The sequence below is a fragment of the Lithobates pipiens genome, unplaced genomic scaffold, assembly GCF_037356315.1.
Source record: "Lithobates pipiens isolate NorthernLeopardFrog02 unplaced genomic scaffold, aLitPip1_a1.2 Scaffold_23, whole genome shotgun sequence".
Lineage (NCBI taxonomy): Eukaryota > Metazoa > Chordata > Amphibia > Anura > Ranidae > Lithobates > Lithobates pipiens.
Genome location: NW_027507785.1, coordinates 213,001,879 through 213,027,081, shown reverse-complemented (window position 1 = coordinate 213,027,081; position 25,203 = coordinate 213,001,879). Strand labels below are relative to the sequence as shown.

General features: G+C 42.1%; 1 protein-coding gene across 2 annotated transcripts in view; it reads left to right on the top strand.

The window, feature by feature from the left end:
- The window catches only part of LOC143928135 (putative oxidoreductase ZK1290.5), a 248,620-nt gene that overhangs the window by 97,356 nt on the left and 126,061 nt on the right, over positions 1–25,203 (top strand). For both annotated transcript variants that reach the window (XM_077452806.1, XM_077452807.1), the window contains exon 4: positions 13,943–14,044. In XM_077452806.1, coding sequence (XP_077308932.1) covers positions 13,943–14,044 — 102 coding nt within the window. The remainder of the gene's footprint in view (positions 1–13,942; positions 14,045–25,203) is intronic.

Here is a 25,203-nt window from a genome sequence, read left to right as displayed (position 1 = left end):
CTGCCGATCTGAGATGCGCCATGTCCCGGTGACACGGGCGCATCGGGATCGCGCCGCTGCGCGGGCACGCGCGATCCCGCTCCTCCTGATGGACGTTCCTGAACGTCCCATCAGGAGTAGACGGCTCCCACCCGGCCGTATATGTGCATTGGCCGGGTGGGAAGTGGTTAAGGGTGTTTAAGTGCCCAGTGGTCAAGTGGTTAAGTAATAAAAAAATGAAAAGTGGGGGCGTGCAAAATTATTCGCCCCCTTGCGTTAATACTTTGTAGCGCCACCTTTTGCTGCGATTACAGCTGCAAGTCACTTGGGGTATGTCTCTATCAGTTTTGCACATCGAGAGACTGAAATTCTTGCCCATTCTTCCTTGCAAAACAGCTCGAGCTCAGTGAGGTTGGATGGAGAGCTTTGTGCACAGCAGTTTTCAGCTCTTTCCACAGATTCTCGATTGGATTCAGGTCTGGACTTTGACTTGGCCATTCTAACACCTGGATACGTTTATTTGTGAACCATTCTTTTGTAGATTTTGCTGTATGTTTGGGATCATTGTCTTGTTGGAAGATAAACCTCAGTCCCAGTTTCAGGTCTTTTGCAGACTCCAACAGGTTTTCATCCAGAATGGTCCTGTATTTGGCTGCATCCACCTTCTCCTCAATTTTAACCCTCTTCCCTGTCCCTGCTGAAGAAAAGCAGGCCCAAACCATGATGCTGCCACCACCATGTTTGACAGTGGGGATGGTGTGTTGAGGGTGATGAGCTGTGTTGCTTTTACGCCAAACATATCGTTTTGCATTGTGGGCAAAAAGTTTGATTTTGGTTTCGTCTGACCAGAGCACCTTCTTCCACATGTTTGGTGTGTCTCCCAGGTGGCTTGTGGCAAACTTTAGACAAGACTTTTTATGGATATCTTTGAGAAATGGCTTTCTTTTTGCCACTCTTCCATAAAGGCCAGATTTGTGCAGTGTCTATGGACAGACTCTCCCACCTCAGCTGTAGTTCTCTGCAGTTCATGATAATGATCATGGGCCTCTTGGCTGCATCTCTGATCAGTCTTCTCCTTGTCTGAGCTGAAAGTTTAGAGGGACGGCCAGGTCTTGGTGGATTTGCAGTGGTCTGATACTCCTTCCATTTCAAAATGATCGCTTGCACAGTGCTCCTTGGGATGTTTAAAGCTTGGGAAATCTTTTTGTATCCAAATCCGGCTTTAAACTTCTCCACAACAGTATTACGGACCTGCCTGGTGTGTTTCTTGGTCTTCATGATGCTCTTTGCGCTTACAACAGAACCCTGAGACTATCACAGAGCAGGTGCATTTATACAGAGACTTGATTACACACAGGTGGATTCTATTTATCACCATCAGTCATTTAGGACAACATTGGATCATTCAGAGATCCTCGCTGAACTTCTGGTGTTTGCTGCACTGAAAATAAAGGGGGCCGAATAATTTTGCACGCACCACTTTTCAGTTTTTTATTTGCTAAAAATTTTTAAAATATCCAATAGATTTCGTTCCACTTCACAATTGTGTCCCACTTGTTGGTGATTCTTCACAAAAAATTAAAATGTTATATCTTTATGTTTGAAGTCTGAAATGTGGCAAAAGGTTGAAAAGTTCAAGGGGGCCGAATACTTTCGCAAGGCACTGTATCTGCAAGGGCTCTGCTGAGTGAGTAGTTATATTTCCATGGATGCTACACTGTGTAATATTCCTGGTAGGGTACCCCATTGATGTTGGAAATGAAGGCGAAAATGCAGCTACTACTCTTTTTCTACATTCAGCCAATAGATGCACATCTGCTAGAATATAACTATATTAGAAAAGGGAATTTTTTTGAACATTGCTTATATTTGTGAGATCTTTCTTGAGTAGACACTTTTGGAACACTGAGAAGGCATCTTAACTTTTTTGATACCCCTTTTCGCTTGACATCTAGTGAGTGTCTAAGATGATGAAAGTTTGGAGTTAGGAGTGGAACTTCACTTTCTTAATCAACACTGACAGGAAGTAAAATAAGTTTAAAGTGATATTAAAGTCTTGTTTTTTTTGTTTTGTTTTGTTTTAAAGTAACAAACATGTAAAGGCCCATACACACGATCTGACTTTTTGACAGCAAATATGCAAATTAGCTGTTTTGAGGCAACATCCGACCGTTTGTGCGTTCCATCGCACAAACTTTTTTGGTTTTCATCTGACTTTTATTTGACTGTGCGAACAGACAAACTTTTTGACAACATAAGTCCGATGGAGCAAAGTCCTATCGTGTGTACACAAAACCATCGGACTTTTGTACAAAGTACAAACACGTATGCTCAGAACCAATGCAATAATCAGACAACAGTACAGAAGTTGACCAAAGGTGGTGCTGGAGTAATTGAACGTCCTCTTTTGTAGTGTCGTCAGTACGTTGAAACGTCACTACGTTTGTGTTTGTTGCCTAAAAAGTGTGATCGTGTGTATGCAATACAAACTTACGGCCAACGCCCTTTGTACAAAAATCCAAGGGAAAGTTTGTACTAAGTCCGAGTTTGTATGGGGCTTTATACTTACCTGCTCTGCGCAATGGTTTTGCACAGAGCAGTCCAAATCCTCCTCTTGAATCCCTCGCTGACGCTCCTGGTCCCTCCTTCCTACTTTAATGAATAAAAAAAAAAAAAAAAAACTAACCAGTAAACTTAGCCCATTTTTTTTTGTATAATGTTAAAGATTTTACGTCACGAGACTCGTGATCTTTTTATTCTAAGCAACAAAATTGTGATTCTCATTTTAGCCAGAATCGTGCAGCTTTACTGCATGCCTGAGCTAAGGGCAGATGGATTCCAGGGAATAAATCGTTCATGAATCATCTACCCCTACTCAAGGTGACCACAGCCAGGAATGCTAGTTTTTTTTTTTTTAAGCGGTTTCTCAGTAAAATAAAGCATGGAGACATGGATGGATGGGGAAGTTTGTTTGGCTTATTCAAAATGAATTAAATAGTGTTTTTGGTCTCAGATGCAGTGTAGTTCCTCTTAAAGTCTGGCCATAGACCTTTTTTTTGATCAGCCAACAGGATTCCCCCATCTACACATGCAAGATGGATGGAGGAATCCTCCCCACTGTGCCATTGTATTCTAACAGTGAGACTCCTCCACTGCCAGAACAGTGGCGTCACTAGGGTTGGTGTCACCTGGTGCGAAAAAAAAATGGTGTCACCCCCCCACCAACTATAGTCCCCCCTCTATCAGTACAGACACCCCCACCTCAGTGCAGACCCCCCAGCATTACAGATACCCCCCTCAGTACAGACTTCCCCTCAGTGGAGACCCCCCCAGTGCAGACCCCCCTCAGTACAGTTACCCCCGAGTGCAGACCCCCCCCTTAGTGCAGACCCCCCCCAGCAGTACAGACACCCCCAGTACAGACACTCCCAGCAGTACAGACACCCCCAGCAGTACAGACACCCCCCCAGTGCAGACCCCCCTCAGTAGAGATACCCCCTTCGTGCAGACAGATCCCCCAGTGCAGACCCCCCAGTACAGACACCCCAACTCAGTGCAGACCCCCCAGCAGTACAGACTCCCCCATCAGTATAGACACCCCCCTTACAGACCTCAGTCAGAACAGCAGATACACACACAGTGGTGTGTATCCCTTGAGCTCGGGCTCCTCCTCCTCTGTGGATGTAAACAGAGAGGAGGGGGAGGCGGCTTCATTCCGCTCTGCTGAGGGACACAGCCTCAGTGCGAGACACAAGTCAGCGGGCGGTGTTAGCAGTGCCGCTACCCACGGGTGTCAGCCCTCTGGCAGGTGTCACCCGGGTGCGGCCCGCACCCGCCTAGCAATGCCACTGTGCCAGAATACACTAATCAGTGGCTCTAGCCAGTTGACTACAAGCTGGTGATTGACAAAAGTTTTCCCAACAGTTGAGCGGGAACCTTCATAGATGGATAATTGGATATCATTTAAACTCCTAACCTTCTGCATTATAGATGGATAACGTAATACTCTACTAGTACTAAGATGAATGATAAAATACTTAATCTTTCTCTGTAGGACTGGATATTTGCTTTTAGCATTGATCTATGTTTTTGTAATCACTAAATACAGGTGTCCGTAAACATTTGGCTGTGTTTTACTCAAGGGATAATGAGTTGAGTGGGCCAGAATTCCATAGGACTATTAACATGGTTATAGTAATTGACTGCTCTGCAAAAACATATAGAGGAAGCCATTTGTGATTCAACAGTCTTGAGATGTGAAATGCTGTTGGATGTTTGATCAAATCACATAATTTAACCGCATGCCGACCAGTGCACGCCGATATACGTTGGCACAATGGCACGGCTGCGCAAGTGGACGTACCGGCACGTCCCCTTTAAGACGCGGCATGTAGGCACATGCCCGCTGCTTGCCCACGGGACCCGCAGACTTGATGTCCGCCGGTGTCCCGCGATCGGGTCACGGATCAGCAGAATGGGGAGATGCCTATGGAAACAAGGCATTTCCCCGTTCTGCCTATTGACAGGACAGAGATCTACTGCTCCCTGTCATCGGGAGCAGTGGTCGCTGTTATGTCCTAGGTAGCCCACCCTCCCCCCACAGTTAGAATTACTCCCTAGGACACACGTAACCTCTTGATCGCCCCTAGTGTTTAACCCCTTCTTTGCCTGTGTCATTTACACAGTAATCAGTGCATTTTTATAGCACTGATCGCTGTATAACTGACAACGGTCCCAAAACAGTGCCAAAAGTGTCTAATGTGTCCTCCATAATGTCGCTGCCATGATAAAAATCGCAGATCGCCGCCATTACTAATAAAAAAAAATTATGATAAAATGCCATAAATCTATCCCCTATTTTGTAGACACTATAACTTTTGTGCAAACCAATCAATATACACTTATTGCGATTTTTTTTTTTTTTTTTTTTTTTTTTTTTACCAAAAATATGTAGAAGAATGTGTATCGGCCTAAACTGAGGAAAAAATTCGTTTTTTAGGTATTTTTGGGGAATATTTATTATAGCAAAATATAAAAAAAATATTTTTTTTTTCAAAATTGTCGCACTTTTTTTGTTTATAGACATTTTACGGATTTGTTTCTTCTTATGCTTGAACTCCAAGTAAACAGCTAAACATGCATTTTACACCCATATATAAGGAAGCTGTTTTACTTTCTAAAGGATTTATATTTTCTGTACATCCAGCCCTGAGATTTACAGAGCCCTGCCAGACAGCACAGCCAGTCTGGTGACCATACTTTTCTGTATTGCAGTTATGCAATACAGCCGGTGTGTCCAACCTGCGGTTTAAGACGGCTATGAATGCGGCCAAACACAAGATCATAAACTTATTTTGTTTTTTTGGCAATGTTTTGTAAAAATGCATTTACACTTCGCAAACACATGCCAAAGAAAAATCTGACAGTGTCTCTTTTATACGCTTTTTCTTCCCAAAGAAAAATATCCCCACTCGAATGCGTTCGTTTATCAAAAACATGTCAAATATCGCACTCGTTTTTCTCTGCTCTCTTTTACTTTTATGATAAAAATATTACAAAAAATTAAGTTTTATTACTCAGACAGGTGCATTCTCTATATCAGTGATCATTACCTTGGAATGTCGGAAATTCCTCTCGTGTGTGCGCTCCATCTGACTTTTTCCATCAGATTTTCCGACACACGTAGTTTGAGACCTGGATATAAAATTTTACGACAACAAAATCCGATTGTGTAAATTCCAATCGTGTGTAGACATTTCCGACGCACAAAGTGCCATGCATGCTCAGAATAAATTAAAAGACAGAAGCTGTTGGCTACTGGCTGTTAAACTTCCTCTTTATAGTCCCGTCATACATGTTGTACAGCACCGCGTTCTTGACGATCGGAATTTCTGACAACTTTGTGCGACCGTGTGTATGCAAGACAAGTTTGAGCCAACATCCGTTGGAAAAAATCCATTAGATTTTGTTGTAGGAATGTCCAATCGCGTGTACAGGGTATATGGTTAAGCGTATTTTAACCACTTAAGCCCCGGACCAATTGTCAGCCTAAGGACCAGAGGTCTTTTTACAATTTCGCACTGCACTGCTTTAACTGGTAATTGCGCGGCCATGCAATGTTGTACCCAAACGAAATTTGCGTCCTTTTCTTCCCACAAATAGACCTTTCTTTTGATGGTATTTTATTGCCTCTGCGATTTTTATTTTTTACAATATAAAAGGAAAAAGACTGAAAATTTTGAAAAAAAAAAGATATTTTCTAGTTTTTGTTATAAGAAAAATCCAATAAACTCAATTTTAGTCATACATTTAGGTCAAAATGTATTCAGCCACATGTCTTTAGTAAAAAAAATGTCAATAAGCGTATATTGATTGGTTTGCGCAAAAGTTATAGCGTCTACATACATTTTCTGGAATTTACACAGCTTTTAATTTATGACTGCCTATCTCATTTCTTGAGGTGCTAAAATGGCAGGGCAGTACAACCCCCCCCCCAAATGACCCCATTTTGGAAAGTAGACACCCCAAGAAAATTGCTGAGGGGCATGTTGAGCCCATTGAATTTTTTATTTTTTTTTGTCCCAAGTGATTGAATAATGACACAAATAAAAAAAAATAAAAAAGTTTACAAAAAGTTGTCACTAAATGATAAATTGCTCACACATGCCATAGTCATATGTGGAATGGCACCCCAAAATATATTCTGCTGCTTCTCCTGAGTACGGGGATACCACATGTGTGGGACTTTTTGGGAGTCTAGCCGCGTACGGGACCCCGAAATCCAATCACCGCCTTCAGGATTTCTAAGTGTGCAAATTTTTGATTTCACTTCTCACTACCTATCACAGTTTCGAAGGCAATAAAATGCCAAAATAGCACAAAACCCCCCCAAATGACCCATTTTGGAAAGTAGACACTCCAAGCTATCTGTTGAGAGGCATGTTGAGTCACGGGAATATTACAAACTAAATGATATATTGCTCACACATGCTATGGGCATATGTGAAATTATACCCCAAAATAAATTCTGCTGCTTCTCCTGAGTACGGGGATACCACATTTTGGGAGCCTAGCCGCGTAGGGGACCCCGAAAACCAAGCACCGCCTTCAGGATTTAAATATAAAACGCTACCAAAAAAAACTGTTAGCGATCAGGCCTGACTCTGCGAACGCTGCAGTTATGTGTTTAGTGTTTTGTAAGTGATAGTGATCGATCGATACTGCACTTCGGTGGGCTGGGCGGAAGGGCAAAACGCAGGTGCTAGCAGGTATCTGGGCTGATCCTGCTAACAATGCGTTTTTTGTAACCCTAAACTGCTGGGGATTGATCTGTTCAGATACTATACCACTACGGGAGGTTTTGTGTGCCTATGTGTACCTACGTGTCAGTGTAGTGATTGGTGCACACTTACTATGTCTTTTCTCCTCGCAGTCCAGTCAAAAAGGCCGCACCGAGGAGAGCTTGTGCCCGTACATGCCATTCTGCCGACGCATAATTACATGCGGCGGTCCTAAAGTGGTTATGTGTGGCCCAGGAAGGTCAAAAGTTTGGACACCCCTGCAATACAGCTTAGACACTTTCCTGTCCTCCACTTGTGATTGGACAATGAGGAAGCAACAGCACACTGATTATGCTGCTCACTGTGCTCTCTCCTGCTAGTAAGCACAAGTGCATGTAGCACACCGGATCCCCCCTTCCTCTCTGAGTGTGCTCAGCTGTACAAGAGATTACAGGGGGCAATGCCAAGTAAACTTCTAGTACTTACATGACTTGAATTTAACAATGCACTTGTTGATTCATAATCCATAACTACATTAAGAGCCCTTTCACACTGAGCCTGCATTCGCCAACATATCCCATTTAAAAAATTCTATTAAATGCTTAGAAATTGTAATTTTTCTCCATGCAACCATTTCTCCCTTTAAAGTAGTTGGATGACCATATCATGATTTTATCATGTTGCACAACTTGAGGCAACTTGGGACGACTTCAAGTTGGGTCCAAAGTTACCCCTGTGTGAATGGACTCTAAGCCCTTGTACACACGGTCGGACATTCCGACAGAAACTGTCCGATCGGACCGTGTTGTCGGATAATCCGACCTTGTGTGGGCTCCATCGGACTGTCTGACCAACAAAGTTTGAGAGCTGGATATAAAAATTTTCCGGCAACATGATCCGATCGGACTTTGTCCGATCGTTTGTAGAGAATTCCGATCGGACAAAGTGCCATGCATGCTCAGATCAAATTCCTAGACCAAAGCTATTGGCTACTAGCCTGAACGTAGTCCCGTTGTAACTAAATTACGTCATCACGTTACGAACGATCGGATTTTCCAACAACTTTGTCCGACCGTGTGCATGCCACACCGGTTTCGGACAAAATCCGTCGGACAAAATCCGATGGATTTTGTTGTCGGAATGTCCGACCGTGTGTACAAGGGCTTAGGTTCTCAAGAAATGAGATAGGCTGTCGGTACTTCAGGTGTGATACATTTTTTAGAGATTGGCACCATAACTTGTGGACTCTATAACTTTCACGAAGACCAAATAATATACACCAATTTGGGTTATTTTTACCAAAAATATGTAGTGGTATAAATTTTGGCCAAAATATATGAAGAAAAAATACTAATTTGCAAAATTCTATAACAGAAACAAAGAAAAATTAATTTTTTTACAGAATTTTTCATTTATTTTTCTTTTATAGCACAAAAAAAAAAAAAAACCTGTGGTGATTAAATACCACCTAAAGAAAGCTCTATTTGTGTGAAAAAAAGGACAAAAATTTAATATAGGTACAGTGTTGCATGACTGAGTAATTGTCATTCAAAATGTGAGAGCACCGAAAGCTGAAAATGTGTCTGGTTATTAAGGGGGTTTAAGTGCCCAGTGGTCAAGTGGTTAATCTTTGTATCGCCTGAGGTTAGTCAGTTCAGTGGATATATGTGAGGGTTTACAACCACTTTAAGAATCTTATACCAGAGTATGTTTTCACATTAAAAAATACCAGTGGGAGCTTTAGCTTAACTACTTTGCATTGACTGTCCTATCAGTCAGCATAATTTCGTATAGGACAGTACTCTTCCTTTTTTTTAATAGTTTGAACCTATTTATATCATCAGATGTTTGCCTAGTTTAATACATGCCAGTATAAATAAGCTACCCACACAATTTAATATATTGCCAGTAACCTTTAAATAATAATACTTCAATCAGGTCCCTTTTTAAACAATAGATATATCTAGTATTCTAGTTCACAAAAAATAAATGAGACAATCTGAATTTAATTTAGCAAGCAGAAGAATTGTTGGACCTGGTAGCAGAAGTCCATCCATCCCCCTGAAGTGAACATTGCATAGGTTAAGAACACATTGGGGGTTATTTACAAAAGGCAAATCCATTTTGCACTGCAAGTGCACTTGGAAGTTCAGTCACTCTCAATCTAAGAGGTAGACCTGAAATGAGGGGAAGCTCTGCTGATTTTATCATCCAATCATGTGCAAGCTAAAATGCTGTTTTCTATTTTCCTTGCATATCCCCCTCGGATCTACAGTGACTTAACTTCCAAGTGCACTTGCAGTGCAAAGTGGATTTTCCTTTAGTAAATAACTCCCATGGCATGGTTGATGGGCACAGATAAAAGGTCTGCAAGGATTTCAGGTACAGGATTGCATATTGATTGCTCTCCCATTCAGAGAAGTGTAGGTACGCGTTTTTAATTGGATTTATTCAGCGATTTAGAAATGAAAGCGTTCTGCATTAATTAGGCTGGAGTGGTTCTTTAAATCTGCAAAAGATTTGCCCCATTAAACATTTTAGTTGTTTGTGCCCACTCACGTGTGAAAGTGTCGGCTAATCCCATGTTCTAATCACACCTGGCAAAGGTATTGTTTCTTTAAGGCAATCTTCTTTACATGTGCAGTGATGTGCAGCATGGGAAACTTTACGAAAATAAACTGAATAAGATTTAAACTTATATTCCTCAAGAAACAAGAGTAAAATTGTCCCCGTTCTGGGTGAGGGGCGTGCGTCATCAGAGACAATGAAGCCACTCCAGTCTGACCCCACCAACTGTTCATGCACTTCCCAAGCTTCTTCTTGTGCTTGTAAGGAATGTGTTCTTTGTGGAATTTCAATGACCTTCATGAAAGAGGACAAAGAAGGGAGGGGATTTCGTTAGAGCACTGCTTGACTCTAATAATCAGTCTTTGACATCAAAATTCTGTATACTGTATATATTATCCTTTATGTAGATTTAAGACTATCATTATATAACCCGGTTTTTATAAGATAATATTTTTTATATTGACTTCTAATAATAAATGCTGCTATGTGTACGGCTTATATCTGATCAAGAAAACTGATCTATTTGTCTTGCGGTAACCTCTGTGCATACATAATTGCTCTCTGTGTGGACAACATACATGGCATGTTATAAAGAGATTGTATAAAGGTCACTGAGCATCTGTTGTGTGCTGTTACCCTAGCAGTTTTAAATTCTCTTATGAATGCATCCTATTTTATTGGAGTTGGCTGTAGTAGGTGACAGGCAAATCATTTCTATAAGTGGCTTTACTGTATTTCCAATAGCTTCCAATTTCCGTAGCTTTTCTTAACGTGTTGCTAAACCCCTGCATTCACTATATCTGGTCTCCCACAGTACACAGAACATGGAAATTCAATTATTTTAGTAAATATAAACTGGTAAATACCCTTTCCCATTAGCAGTATATAGCAATTTTGTGACTTCTATCATGCCTATTCTATCAGTATTCTCCTCTGATTGTCCTATGAGTTTGCAGGACCACTGACCCTGTGTCTGGACAGTCAGGATTGGCCCTGTGCTAATCATATGTAATCTTCCAAGAAAACAAAAAACTCTCTAGCAATACTGTCAGAAACCATGAATCAGACTGAGACGGACGTACAGTTAAATCTCACTTGTTTAATAGCAATAAAAAAGGTAAACGTAGTCAAAACATAGCCAGAGTTCAGGAACCGGAACGGATAGTCAGACAAGCCAAAAACGTCAGAGAGCCAGAGATGAGCCTAGTAGAACAGCAAGTAGGATCTGGAGCCAGAAGGAATGTCAGCCAAGCAAGTCTTTAACAGGAACACAGGAGAGTGTCTCTAGAGATGTGACCAAGGCGAAGGCAGAGATCATCTGGGCTGGACGGCTTAAGTAGGCAGGACTGACGTGCAGGATATCATCAACAGGGGAGTCACTGTGGAGAGATAGGAGCTGGCAATTAGCCATAAGCTGAGCAGACAGCTCAGTGAAGGAAGGACTGAGCCCAGCCCTGAAAAATACACATCCAAGTGCATATGTGCAGCTTGCCCCCAAGGCTCTGTTCTATCACCAGATAGATTGGGGACAGTGGAAGAAGGGGAGGTTAAGAGAAGACCAGATCAAACAGCCTTTTTACACAATGTTTTGGGTTTAGTAACAATTTCAGTAATCTTAGTATATCTGGCCAATTTTGTAAATCATTTCCATAAAAAAAACACACCTATCATGTCATGTACAGTTTATCTGCATTTAGCATCATGTTTGATTTTCTTTCAATTTTGATGGGTTATTTGGTTGACCCGGAAGTGTAGTAGTGCCGCTTATGTATGAAAGGCTAAGAAACTTGAATTCCTTATTGTGTGTATTGATGGTACCCACTGTACTACTCTTATCACAAGTAAACATATTGGGTAATATAGCAAAAAGAACAACAATGGAACTTAACAGGTACTGTAAAAACTAATCAACAAAGATCTCATAAAGTTGATATGTTTATTAATGATACATTAAATGACCATGCTTTAAATTAAAAGGTTGGCACCTATATTCACATTGCTACAAAGTCCACTCTACAACCCTATCATACAGCCTAATGACAGTACCTAATTCATATGAATCCAATTTCCTTCATGGTGCACATTGGTGGGGTCAAAGTAGAATCTCAATGTGTTTTGTGGGCATAAAGGTCCACTTCTTAAGGACAGAACTCTATAAATGATGTAAGTACATAGTTACAATCATATTTGTTGCATATACATTATTAGCATCAGTTGTCAAACAAGCATTGCATGTACAAATTCATAACAATGAGAAAAAAAATCAGCCAATTTTAAAACCGTTAGTAGTCACATCATATGTGAACCCAACCATTCAGAGCTGAGCACAACAGCCTCAAGGGAAACTGGAGATGTCGCTCCCTTTCTAATGATCTTTTAATATAAATCATATATCATATGATTTAAATGGCCCACAACTATATATGATCACATTCGAATCATATTTTTTTTTCACACAATAATATAATCATAGTGACACCTACCCCAATTTGAAATCTGACTGTGATGGTATGTTACCACAAATCTGTTCATATTCATCATAGGAAAAATTTATTATTTTTTCCAAATCCCTTAATGTGGGCCAATGCCCCTTATTTATAAATACAAGGGTACAATCTAATTAGGCACGAGTATTTAAAAGTTCTACTGGATTCCTACATAATATAATGGAAGGTAGGCTTTGCAGTATCTTATTAAAGTGGTTTTAAAGCCTTACAAACCACTTTGACCTACAGGTAAGCCTAGATTAAGGCTTACCTGTAGGTCCAAGAAATATCTCCTAAACCTACACAGTTTAGGAGATATTTTCCAAAAGACAGGCACCGCTGTGCACGCCGCTGTCAAAGGCGATATGCCGCGAATGGCGGCTCCCGTGCGTGACATCATCGCAGCTTCGCCAAATGACAGCGGCGGAGCAGCGAGACCCACCGAGAAGATGGACGCTCCGGACTACAGGGGACAGCGGTGACTTCGCTGGCTCCTGTGTCAGGTAAGTGGCACATAATGGACTACTATGCGATGCATAGTAGTCCATTATGGTTTACCTTTGCAGGGAATCAAAGAGGAAGTAAACTCATCAGGGTTTACTTCCTCTTTAACTAGAATTAATGACCAATCACGAATATCTATTTTCATTTATTGGACTTTTTTATCACTTCACTGGGATTTTTCAAATTTCATTATTACACTTGTTATTTATAATTGTTATAATTGTTTTTATAAATGATGGTATGTTTGATTTATTAGAGGGGTAGATCAACTTTTTCCACTACTATTGCAATCAATTAATCTCTCATAGGTGTTTATATTTAATTTTATTTACAGTATTTATGTGCGCGGCTTTTTTCTTTTGTTTTCTTATTGTGTTTCCGTGTATCTTGTAAAACTCTTTTTGATATATATATATATATCCAGAGAATTCAATGTCAGAAGTGATGTAATGTGTTGAATTGTTTTGTATGTGTTCTTTCATTTTGAGCATGCCTAGTCTTGCTCTTCAGATTTTTTTTTGGGCAGAAAACCGTACTAATGATCAGAAAATCACACATTGTGGTCACATCAGACAAACATTTTGGAGCCTGCACACCCAGTTTTTGTCTGCTGAAAATTCGTACTCGGCTGTCAAAAGCAGCATATCAACTTTCAGAAAATCGTCAGATTGTTCATCGGACAAAATTTAACTTGAGATTTTCTGACTGTGTGTACGGGCCTTTAGACCCCATACACACTATTAGATTTACTGCAGATTTTTGTCTTCACACTTACCAAAACCATGTAGTGCAAGGGCCTGCCTGATTATCATATTATATGGTTTTGGTAAATCTGAAGACAAAAATCTACAGAAAATCGAATAGTGTATATGGGGCTTTAATTCTTGTTTTATAACCAGCTATTGGATAATAATTTGAGCCCAGCTGAAATGTGTTCTGCCAAGTTTGTCCAGTGAGATCTGAGGTACGCTTCCTGTGATGTTGCTGATGTTTGCGAGATTGGATTACCATCACCTAGTCCTTATGCTTGTGAGTTGTTTATGACTCCATGAATGTGAATTTGTATGGATGCTAATTGGTTACAACTTACAATAAATGGTAACCATATGTTTTCTGCCTCTCTAGACCTGTATCTGATGCACTGGCCTGATGCCAATCTTCCGAGTAAGAGTGCCCGGGAGGTCCGAGCAGAGACATGGAAAGCTCTGGAGGATTTGTATGACAGAGGTGAGAGATTAATTGATTTTGGTCATTTCTCCACTGTTTTTCCATGACAGAAAAAAACCTGGCACCATATGTATGCCATAGTAGTTCTTGCTTGCATAAAAAGTAGATGTACCAGCAGGGGGAATAACACATCTGTTAAGATGGCATATGGCTTGCTAAGAGCTAACTGGCACGTCTGACTATTCAACCTGAGAAAGGAGCAGATGGATACGTGTACCTTTGTAATAAATATCAATGTAATATCGCTGCTTTTGGCCCATTGATTGGGTTGCAGGAGCCATACAATGTTGCTATATTCATAGAACATACTTTCAACCCACTTTCAGAAAGCTTGCGTACAGAAGTGAAATAAAGAAAAAAAAATGTTGTAATTAAAAATACTTTAGCTGAGCTTCAATTGGGTGACCACTGACAACCAAGCTATTGAGCAAGTGTTTAAAAGCATACACATCTAAAGGGATCGAAGAGTAACCACTGACTTCCACTTCACTCTTCTTTCTTTATAAAAGCCAAACATTTGTAAAAACATAATAGTAAATAACAAAACAGGTAATACTGCCCCAGCGCTCAAAAAATATAAATAAAATACAGCTGCTGGCACTGCAATAGAACTGATTGCATTAGCAAGTGTGATATAAAGCGCAGCGCTAAGATGTGCAAACAAAAATGAAAATGCAAGAAAGTGAAATTAATTGAATAAAATCAATCAATGGTGTATATATGAATCATACGAACATGATACTGATAACAACATATTCATAAATCATAATGTCCATGTGAAAAAAAGATGAGTGACTGAAATGAAAAAAGACAGTTTGATGTACATTAAAACTTCTGCTTCTGGAAAGAAGTTAGATGTGCTTTTGTGAAGAAGACCACCTAAAGTGGAAATTGAACATCAGAAGTGTAGTCACCACCAAACACCACCAAACACAGTAATCAGGTACTCTTACCAGATCAAATGGGCTACTAATAAGCAGCCAAATGCACAGAGAGACCAGGACCAATTGGATTAAACAGGAACCAGCGTACACAGGAACCAGCATACACAGAACCACCACAAACCCCTGAAAAGATTTAAAAAATTTTGTGGCGAAGAACTTATTTATTTTTACATATATATTTCATTTTAAATTTAATGTGAAGGATGTGCCTGCTTTCGAGAGCAAATCAGATTCAAAATCAAAAGACTGCTGCTTTTATATACTATATTAAACGACTGTTGCTGCTTTAGTATATATAAATTTATATATATTATATTACTAGTCTGTTGCTGATATATTGGGGATCACACTGGTCCATCCCCCCATCTCTTCTCTTTTCTTTTGTCCTTAGTCTTACCTTGTTCTCGGCTCTGTGTATGGAGGGACAGGGACTGACTGTGGCCTGCTCTGTTGTGTGGGTGGGAGAAGGAAATTACGTAAGGTGTGCCGCGCGCAGCACCTCATTGACTGGAAGCGCTGCCTGGCAGGCACCTGTCCTGGACTCCTGGCACTGCTGGCAGCCTTTGGCTATTCGCGATCTGGATTGGTGGAGCAAGTCCGACCCGGCAAACATCAACCAATCTGGGTCGCGCTCCAATTCGCACACAGGTGAGGCCTGCACACAGGGACGTTGCTACCACTAGGCGAACTAGGCAGCTGCCTAGGGAGCACTGCTGCCGAGGGTGCAGCCAAGGCCAGGGGGACTCTGGGGTCTCTTAGGGGAGACTTTTGGATTCTAACGTAAGAGAAGACTTTGGGGATCCTAATGAAAGTGGGGTCTCTGTTGTTAGGGTGAACTCTTGGAACCCTGATGTAAGGGTGTGGGGGTCTCTGAGGACCCTGATTTAAGGAAAGGGGACTCTTTGGACCCTGAGGGAAGGGGAGGCAACTTTGTGGGCACTAATGAAAGAGATAAACCCAAAATTTCAGATGGCTACTCTGTTCCCCACACACTGCACCGACGTTCCGCATATCACTGCAGGATTGGATGATGTTATCTGGAGATGAAGCCATCACCTGTAAACTTCAGCCAATCTGTAAAGAAGAGGTATCCAGCCAATGAAGTGCCTCACAAGCCGTGCTGCATACAACATCAGTTCCTCCCAGCTTCTCAGTCAGTCTGCACATGGACCTAACATTGACAAGGAGGTGAGAAAGCATCCCCGTGCAGGCTGCATTTGGAGCCTTTTTTTGGGGGGGGGGGCAAGTAGCTGGTCTTACCTACGGTGCAAAATAGTCTAGCACTGTCCCTGCCTGCACAGTGCTGCACAGTGACATTCAGCAGCACTGTCTGCAGCAGTAGGCCGGGCCGGTAGAGCCTCATGCATGCTCATCTGACCAGAGCACCTTCTTCCACAGGTTTGCTGTGTCCCCAGCAGGGCTTCTCTCAAACGGGACTTCTTATGGCTTTCTTTCAACAATAGCTTTTTTTCACAGCGCATGCGCCAATGACATCATCGGCACAGTAAAAAGTAAATATCTCCTAAACGGCGAACATTTAGAGATATTTACGGTACCTATAGGTAAGCCTTATTATGGGCTTACCTATAGGTACAACTTTAAAATGGAGGTTTACAACTTCTTTAATTTTTTAGAATTCTACAATTCTCCTTTAACATGACCCCTTTTTAATTTATTCCCTGCCCACTTGCTGCCTGCCTATCCAATGAGAATGCTTTACAGGCTATTAAGGGCACTGCCATTAGATGGGGGATGGGATTGGGTGGTCCTCAGGCCTAAACTTGAGCAAGTTATGGTCTCAGTAGCCAGGAATTTTTGTTTCAGATATTCACAATGGAAGACTGGTACACTTAAAGATGAAGTAAGCCTACAGATTTAACATTTAAAAAAAAAAGGTACACTTCTGGCACCTGCCGGGAATGTAACTGTTATGCCCCGTGCACACGATTGGATTTTTCCACGGGAAATTTTGGATGTGAGCTTGTTGGCGGAAAGTCTGACCGTGTGTATGCACCATCGGACAATTGTTGGACTTTCCACCAAAAAATGTTGGCTAGCACGTTCTCAAATTTTCCTCCAACAAATATGTTTTGTCTGACTTTCCGATCGTGTGTACATAAGTCAGACAAAAGCCCAAAGTACAAACATGCATGCTCGGAAGCGGTGTTAAGCGTTTCGGTAGCATTTGTAATGGAGAATTAACATTTGTGATGTGGCAAATTCTGAAATTTCCAAATGCAGCGCACAGTTCTCTTCTTCTTTATGGGATAATAATGATGCTGCTTTGCTGAAGGCTTTTTTTTTGTGATATCAAGAATAATATTATATATATATATATATATTTATTTATTTTAATTTGTGCATTAAAAATATAGACATGCTACTTGCCAATAGAACTTAACCAAAAAGTGCATTCTATGCATCCAAAAATATAGAAAATATATCAAATCAAATCATTATTCAACCAAAAAAAATAATGTCAAAGCAATAACTCCAAGGCCAATAATAAATAACACGTTATCTCCTCCGATTCCGCAACATGTCTGGTTGACGAATGGCTGTTCAGAAATTAACTGAAAAGCACAAAATGAAAAACATTCACACTCACCAAACTTCTACTAACACAAAATTAGCAGAAGGAGCCCAAAGGGTGGCACAAAAGAGCTGACAAACCATGTAGCACATCTAGTACGTCACTACGTTCGTAATTGTTGGCCAACATTTGTGTGACCGTGTGTATGCAAGACAAGTTTGAGCCAACACTCTTCGAAGAAAATTCCATGGTCCCACGGTTTTGTTGTCGGAAAGTCTGATCGTGTGTACGGGGCTTTACATTGGATGTGCTCTCAACAAAACTGTCAAACCATCCAATGGTGATTGTCATAACTGGTCACATGTACAGCATCAAGGCAGTTGATGATCAAACAGAGGTCAAGATGGCAGCTTCCTTGGATGAAAACAAGGGTTTACTTCCACTTTAAACAGTTGGTAATTACAGTTAGTTACTGGCTAGTAGTATCAATTTTTACCCATTTATTAAAGCCCCTGTGAAGAGGAGGAACAGAAGCAAGACACTATTGTGACACTACTGTACGTCCACTGTTTAAGAAAGGTAGCAATAGTTAACTTTTTCATGCTATTAAAATACAACTTATATTCTTATCCATTAACATGAAGCAGTTATTGTTTGTACAATGTAAGGGTAAAAGTGATAACAACAGTTTTGTTATAAAGACTTCTAGGTTGTTATCTATAGTGGTTGGTGCTCATTAAAAATACAATTTTATAACTGACAAGGGCTGTGCTAGTGAGATAAGCAGTTTGATACAAAAAGTACTGTTTGCCCATGACCGCTTCCCATCATTGATATGGTGTGGTAATATTATCACTGTCCTCAGGGACATAGCAAGGAATGCAGGAGAAGATTGGCCTTCATCATGGATAGATGTAGCTTGAACACACTAATGTTTAATCATATGATATTGCACTAACTGGCAGCTCATTTACAGAGGTGGCATGTTTGTGGTATGGATGTCTTCAACAGGAAACACTGACACCTGTTCAGCCTTGAGGAACTGTACATTAAATACAGGATTGAAAAGTGAGAAGCGAATGTGTGCAGATAGAAAACAGGTATTGAAAAATTATAATTTTCAGTATATAAATATAACAAGGTGCTCAAAGGAAGACTAAACTTCTTACAAGAGTTTGTGGTCTGAAAGTGTCAGTTTAGCCAAAATGTCATCTTTGGGTCAATCTTGGTGAGCTTTTTATATTTAAGTGACTGTAGAGAAAAAAATGACCCATATATATATATATATATATATATATATATATATATATATATATATATATATATATATATATATATATATATATATATGCTATATTTCGCACCGGCAAAAAAACATGTAACTCAGATCACTTGCAAGAAAGCTGTGAGGCGTGTGTCCATTACTTTTCCAACAATGTCTCCTCAATTGGACATGGACTTAAAGCCTCATGCCGCGTACACACGGGCGGACTGTATGGCCTACTTAGTCCGTCAAAACACATTTCAGCGGACAGTCCGCTCGTGTGTGGGCTTCAGCTGACTTTTTCAGCGTGCAGTCTGGCGTACTAAGTATTTCGGATTTTTCGAAATTCTGTCCATCATACTTTGGTTTCAGCGGACAATCCGCTCGTGAGTAGGCTAGTTCGACGGACTAAGAATGGCACATGCTCAGAAAGGATTTACACGGCGGAAGGGTGCATTGCTGTGAATTGGACTTCCTATTTCTAGTCCCGTCGTACGTGCTGTACACGTCATCGCGCAAGCTTTCGACGGACTGTTTGTGCATCCGTGTGTGGTCAAGTCCGTTCATTCGAAAGTATGACGGACTGTCCGTCGGATTGTATGACGGACTAAGTAGGCCATACAGTCCGCCCGTGTGTACGCGGCTTTATACACACCACTATTTTTTTTTTCATTCAACCCAATATTTTGAACGAAAAAAACTTTCGTCTGAGCCCCTGTACTAACAATCCAGTGTTAGTACAGTGAACTCCCCTGCTGAGCTATTGTGTTCTGACAGGGGACGGCCTCTCCACCAGAACACTGTGGTTAGATGATGATCAGGAGGCAGTCAGCAGACCTTTTAAGGTCAGGATCCTTCGACAGAAGCTGGCCGAGCAGCCAGCTCCTGTCGGTCTGTCTGCCATACACACTGGCCAGATGCCCTCTGGTTTCTTTTGAACAAGCTGATGCTGGCTGACTTTTGGCCCATGCGTATTAGGCTTAAGTCTGAAAAGGAATCCCCCGAGAGCACAGTAATACAGACTCCACAAGAACAAGATTTTGGACAACATAGCATGAGGAAAGTATGTCAATCAGCCAAGGAGCTCCTTCCAACTACATCATGTGACCTTGATCAAGCTTGTACAGGCCCATAATTGACATACAATAGTCACATTAGTCCATTGGTCAAAAAAATTGTACATTGCTACCGTGATATATGGATCTTCCCACACCAACCTAAAGAAGCCATTATCAGGCCATTGTTTAAAGGTGCCTTCCTTGGATCCAGGAATGTTGCCCAACTACAGACCATTGTAAATCCTCCCCTTTTTAGGAAAGATGACTGTCAAATAGCAAAATCTTTGACATATTCCAATTTGGTTTTTAGAAAAAAAAAATACAGTACAAGAACAGCACTAGTCTGCCTATCAAATTACCTGTTGGTGGCTAGGGACAAAGGAGAATGCTCTATCTCTGATCCTGATCTTTCTGACATATTTGGAGCATACCATCTTACTAGATCGCTTAAAGTGACATTAAACCCTATGGATGAAATGTTATCTAAGGAAGTAAAACTATAAAATCTGTGTGTATGTTGTAATCATTTTTGCTTAAAATGTGGTGTGTGGTTGTAATATCTGGTAATCCTGACAATCTTCTATTCAAAGTGCCAATGGTGTTGTGGGTGATTACCAGTCTTTGACGTTGCCACTGGTCTGTGCATGCCCAGTTTTGTCTGCATGTGAGCTTCTTTATTTGGCATTGGGCTGCCTATATTATAGACCTCATAGACAATGGGCAACTGAAGGAGCTCACATGGTATACTGACAATGCTGCTGCTTATTGCAATTAACTGGTTTACTGTAGGCATGGAGGAATCTAAAAGCAATAGATTTACAGAAAATTATTTGTTTAAAAATGTGTATACAATGAAGCATGATGACAAATAGGGATGAGCTTCGAGTTCGAGTCGAAACTCATATTCGACTCGAACATTGCCTGTTCGCCTGTTCGGCGAACAGTGAACATTTTGGAGTGTTCGCGGCAAATTTGAAAGGCCGCGGAACACCCTGTACAAGTCTATGGGAGAAATCTAAAGTGCTCATTTTAAATGCTTATATGCAAGTTATTGTCCTAAAAAGTGTTTGGGGACCTGGGTCCTGCCCCAAGGGACATGTATCAATGCAAAAAAGAGTTTTAAAAACTGACGTTTTTTCAGGAGCAGTGATTTTAATAATGATTAAAGTGAAACAATAAAAGTGTAATATTCCATTAAATTTCGTACCTGGGGGTGTCTATAGTATGCCTGTAAAGGGGCGCATGTTTCTTGTGCTTAGAACTGTCCCTGCACAAAGTGTCATATCTGCAGGAAAAAAAGTCATTTAAAACCACTCGCGGCTATAATGAATTGTCGGCTCCCGTAATACAGAGAACAGTCATTGAAAGTCATTGATAAAAAAAAAAAAGCGTGGGGTTCCCCTAAATTCAATTACCAGGCCCTTCAGGTCTGGTATGGATATTAAGGGGAACCCCGCATCAGAAAAAAACAAAAAACGATGTGGGGTTCCCCCTAAGTATCCATACCAGACCCTTCAGGTCTGGTATGGATTTTAAGGAGAACTCCACGGCAAATTTAAAAAAAAAATGGTGTGGTGTTTCCCCTAAAAATCCATACCAGACCCTTTCTCCGAGCACGCATGGCAGGCCGCAGGAAAAGAGGGGGGACGAGAGAGCATCCCCACAACCCTGGCTGGTGGTTGTGGGGGTCCCCTTGTTAAAGGGGGGATGCTCTCTTGTCCCCCCTTCTTTTCCTGTGGCCTCCCAGGTTGTGTGCTCAGATAAAGGGTCTGGTATGGATATTTAGGGGGAACCCCACGTCATTTTTTTTTTTTAATTGGCGCGGGGTTCCCCTTAATACCCATACCAGACCTGAAGGCCTGGTAATTGAATTTGGGGCAATCCCACGCTTTTTTTTTTTTTTTTGTTTATTAATGACTGTTCTCTGTATTACGGGAACCGACAATTCATTATAGCCGTGAGTGATTTTAAATGACTTTTTTTTGCTGCAGAAATGACACTTTGTGCAGGGACAGTTCTAAGCACAGGAAACATGTGCCCCTTTACAGGCATACTATAAACACTCCCTAGTTACAAAATTTAAAGGAATATTACACTTTTATTGTTTCACTTTAAGCATTATTAACCAGTTGCCGACCGCCGCACGCCGATGTACGTCGGTAGAATGGCACGGGCAGGCATAAGGACATACATGTACGTCCCTTGCCTCCCACGGGTCGGGGGCCCCGGTGCCTGCGGCGGTCGGTTTTCGTCCGGGAGCGATCCGGGACGAGGGGGCGGCCATTCATTCATGGCCACCCCCTCGCGATCGCTCCCGACGAATAGAAATCCCCGGTGACATCACTTCCTCTCCTGTAATGTAAACACAGGAGAGGAAGTGATGTATTCTCTCCTCCGTGTCGGTATTTTTCGTTCCGACACGGAGGAGAGCGGATCAGTGAGTTGCACCAACACTCTACACACACAGTAGAACATGCCAGGCACACTCACACCCCCCCTTTACCCCCCGATCACCCCCCCAATTACCCCTGCCCCCCAGTCACAGTGACACCAATGTCATTTTTTTTTTTTTTTTTGCATTGGTGTCATTTGTGACTGTAATAACTGTTAGGGCAGTTAGAGTTAGCCCCCTTTAGTTCTAATGTACCCCCCTAACCCCCCCAATAAAGGTTTAACCCCGTGATCACCCCCCGTCGCCAGTGTCACTAAGGCTGGGTTCACATTGCAGCGGTTTATGAGAACGAATGTGATTCGCACCGCACTGCAGTGCAAATCACATCCGATCTCTGTGCGATTCGAGTTCAGCCATTCGCCGCACCCGCCGCACCCGCCACACCCGCCGCACCCGCCGCAAATTCGCACGGGACCCTTTTTTTGGCCCGCAGCAGAATCGGATCGCATGGGTGTTCACACCATGCGATCCGAGTTTGCAGATCGCACTGCGATATGCGAACTGATCTGGGGGTGTCAGTAACATTTCACTGACACTCCCAGCAGTTCGCATAGGGCAGTGTGAACTGCCGCCGGGAGGCATGCGATGCGGGAACCCGCCGCGGATTCGCGGCGTTTCCGCATCGCTCCAGTGTGAACCCAGCCTAATAAGCGATCATTTTTCTGATCGCCGTATTAGTGTCACAGGTGACGCTAGTTAGGCAGGTAGGTATTTAGGTTCGCCGCAGCTTTTTATAGCGCCAGGGACCCCCATATACTACCGCATAAAGCCCCCTGATTGCCCCCTAGTTAACCCTTTCACCAGTGATCACCATATAACTGTTACAGGTGACGCTGGTTGGTTAGTTATTTTTTTATAGTTTCAGGGCACCCGCCATTTATTACCTAATAAAGGTTTAACCCCCTGATCACCCGGCGGGTGTCATTTGTGACTAATAACTGTTAGGGCAGTTAGGGTTAGCCCCCTTTAGTTCTAAGGTACCCCCCTAACCCCCCCAATAAAGGTTTAACCCCGTGATCACCCCCCGTCGCCAGTGTCACTAAGGCTGGGTTCACATTGCAGCGGTTTATGAGAACGGATGTGATTCGCACCGCACTGCAGTGCAAATCACATCCGATCTCTGTGCGATTCGAGTTCAGCCATTCGCCGCACCCGCCGCACCCGCCACACCCGCCGCAAATTCGCACGGGACCCTTTTTTTGGCCCGCAGCAGAATCGGATCGCATGGGTGTTCACACCATGCGATCCGAGTTTGCAGATCGCACTGCGATATGCGAACTGATCTGGGGGTGTCAGTAACATTTCACTGACACTCCCAGCAGTTCGCATAGGGCAGTGTGAACTGCCGCCGGGAGGCATGCGATGCGGGAACCCGCCGCGCATTCGTGGCGTTCCCGCATCGCTCCAGTGTGAACCCAGCCTAATAAGCGATCGTTTTTCTGATCGCTGTATTAGTGTCACAGGTGACGCTAGTTAGGCAGGTAGGTATTTAGGTTCGCTGCAGCTTTTTATAGCGCCAGGGACCCCCATATACTACCGCATAAAGCCCCCTAATTGCCCCCTAGTTAACCCTTTCACCAGTGATCACCATATAACTGTTACAGGTGACGCTGGTTGGTTAGTTATTTTTTTATAGTTTCAGGGCACCCGCCATTTATTACCTAGTCTCACTAGTGTACCCCTAAATTTAGGGGTGTCTACTTTCCAAAATGGGGTCATTTGGGGGGGGTTTGTGCCATCTTGGCATTTTATGGCCTTCAAAACTGTAACGCCCTTAGAAAGCCTGAAGGCGGTGCTTGGTTTTCGGGGCCCCGTACGCGGCTAGGCTCCCAAAAAGTCCCACATATGTGGTATCCCCGTACTCAGGAGAAGCAGCAGAATTTATTTTGGGGTGTCATTTCACATATGCCCATGGCATGCGTGAGCAATATATCATTTAGTGACAACTTTGTGAAGAAAAAAAAAAAAAAAAAAAAAAGTTTGTCATTTTCCCGCAACTTGTGGCAAAATATAAAATATTCCATGGACTCAACATGCCTCTCAGCAAATAGCTTGGGGTGTCTACTTTCTAAAATGGGGTCATTTGTGGGGGTTTTGTGCCATCTTGGCATTTTATGGCCTTCAAAACTGTAATAGGTAGTGAGAAGTGAACTCAAAAATTTACGCCCTTAGAAAGCCTGAAGGCGGTGCTTGGTTTTCGGGGCCCCGTACGCGGCTAGGCTCCCAAAAAGTCCCACATATGTGGTATCCCCGTACTCAGGAGAAGCAGCAGAATTTATTTTGGGGTGTCATTTCACATATGCCCATGGCATGCATGAGCAATATATCATTTAGTGACAACTTTGTTAAAAAAAAAAAAAAAAAAAAAAAGTTTGTCATTTTCCCGCAACTTGTGGCAAAATATAAAATATTCCATGGACTCAACATGCCTCTCAGCAAATAGCTTGGGGTGTCTACTTTCTAAAATGGGGTCATTTGTGGGGGTTTTGTGCCATCTTGGCATTTTATGGCCTTCAAAACTGTAATAGGTAGTGAGAAGTGAACTCAAAAATTTACGCCCTTAGAAAGCCTGAAGGCGGTGCTTGGTTTTCGGGGCCCCGTACGCGGCTAGGCTCCCAAAAAGTCCCACATATGTGGTATCCCCGTACTCAGGAGAAGCAGCAGAATTTATTTTGGGGTGTCATTTCACATACGCCCATAGCATGTGTGAGCAATATATCATTTAGTGACAACTTTGTGTAAAAAAAAAAAAAAATTTTTTTTTTTGTCATTATTCAATCGCTTGAGGCAAAAAAATAAAATATTCAATGGGCTCAACATGCCTCTTATCAGTTTCCTTAGGGGGTCTACTTTCCAAAATGGGGTCATTTGGGGGGGTTTTGTACTGCCCTGCCATTTTAGCACCTCA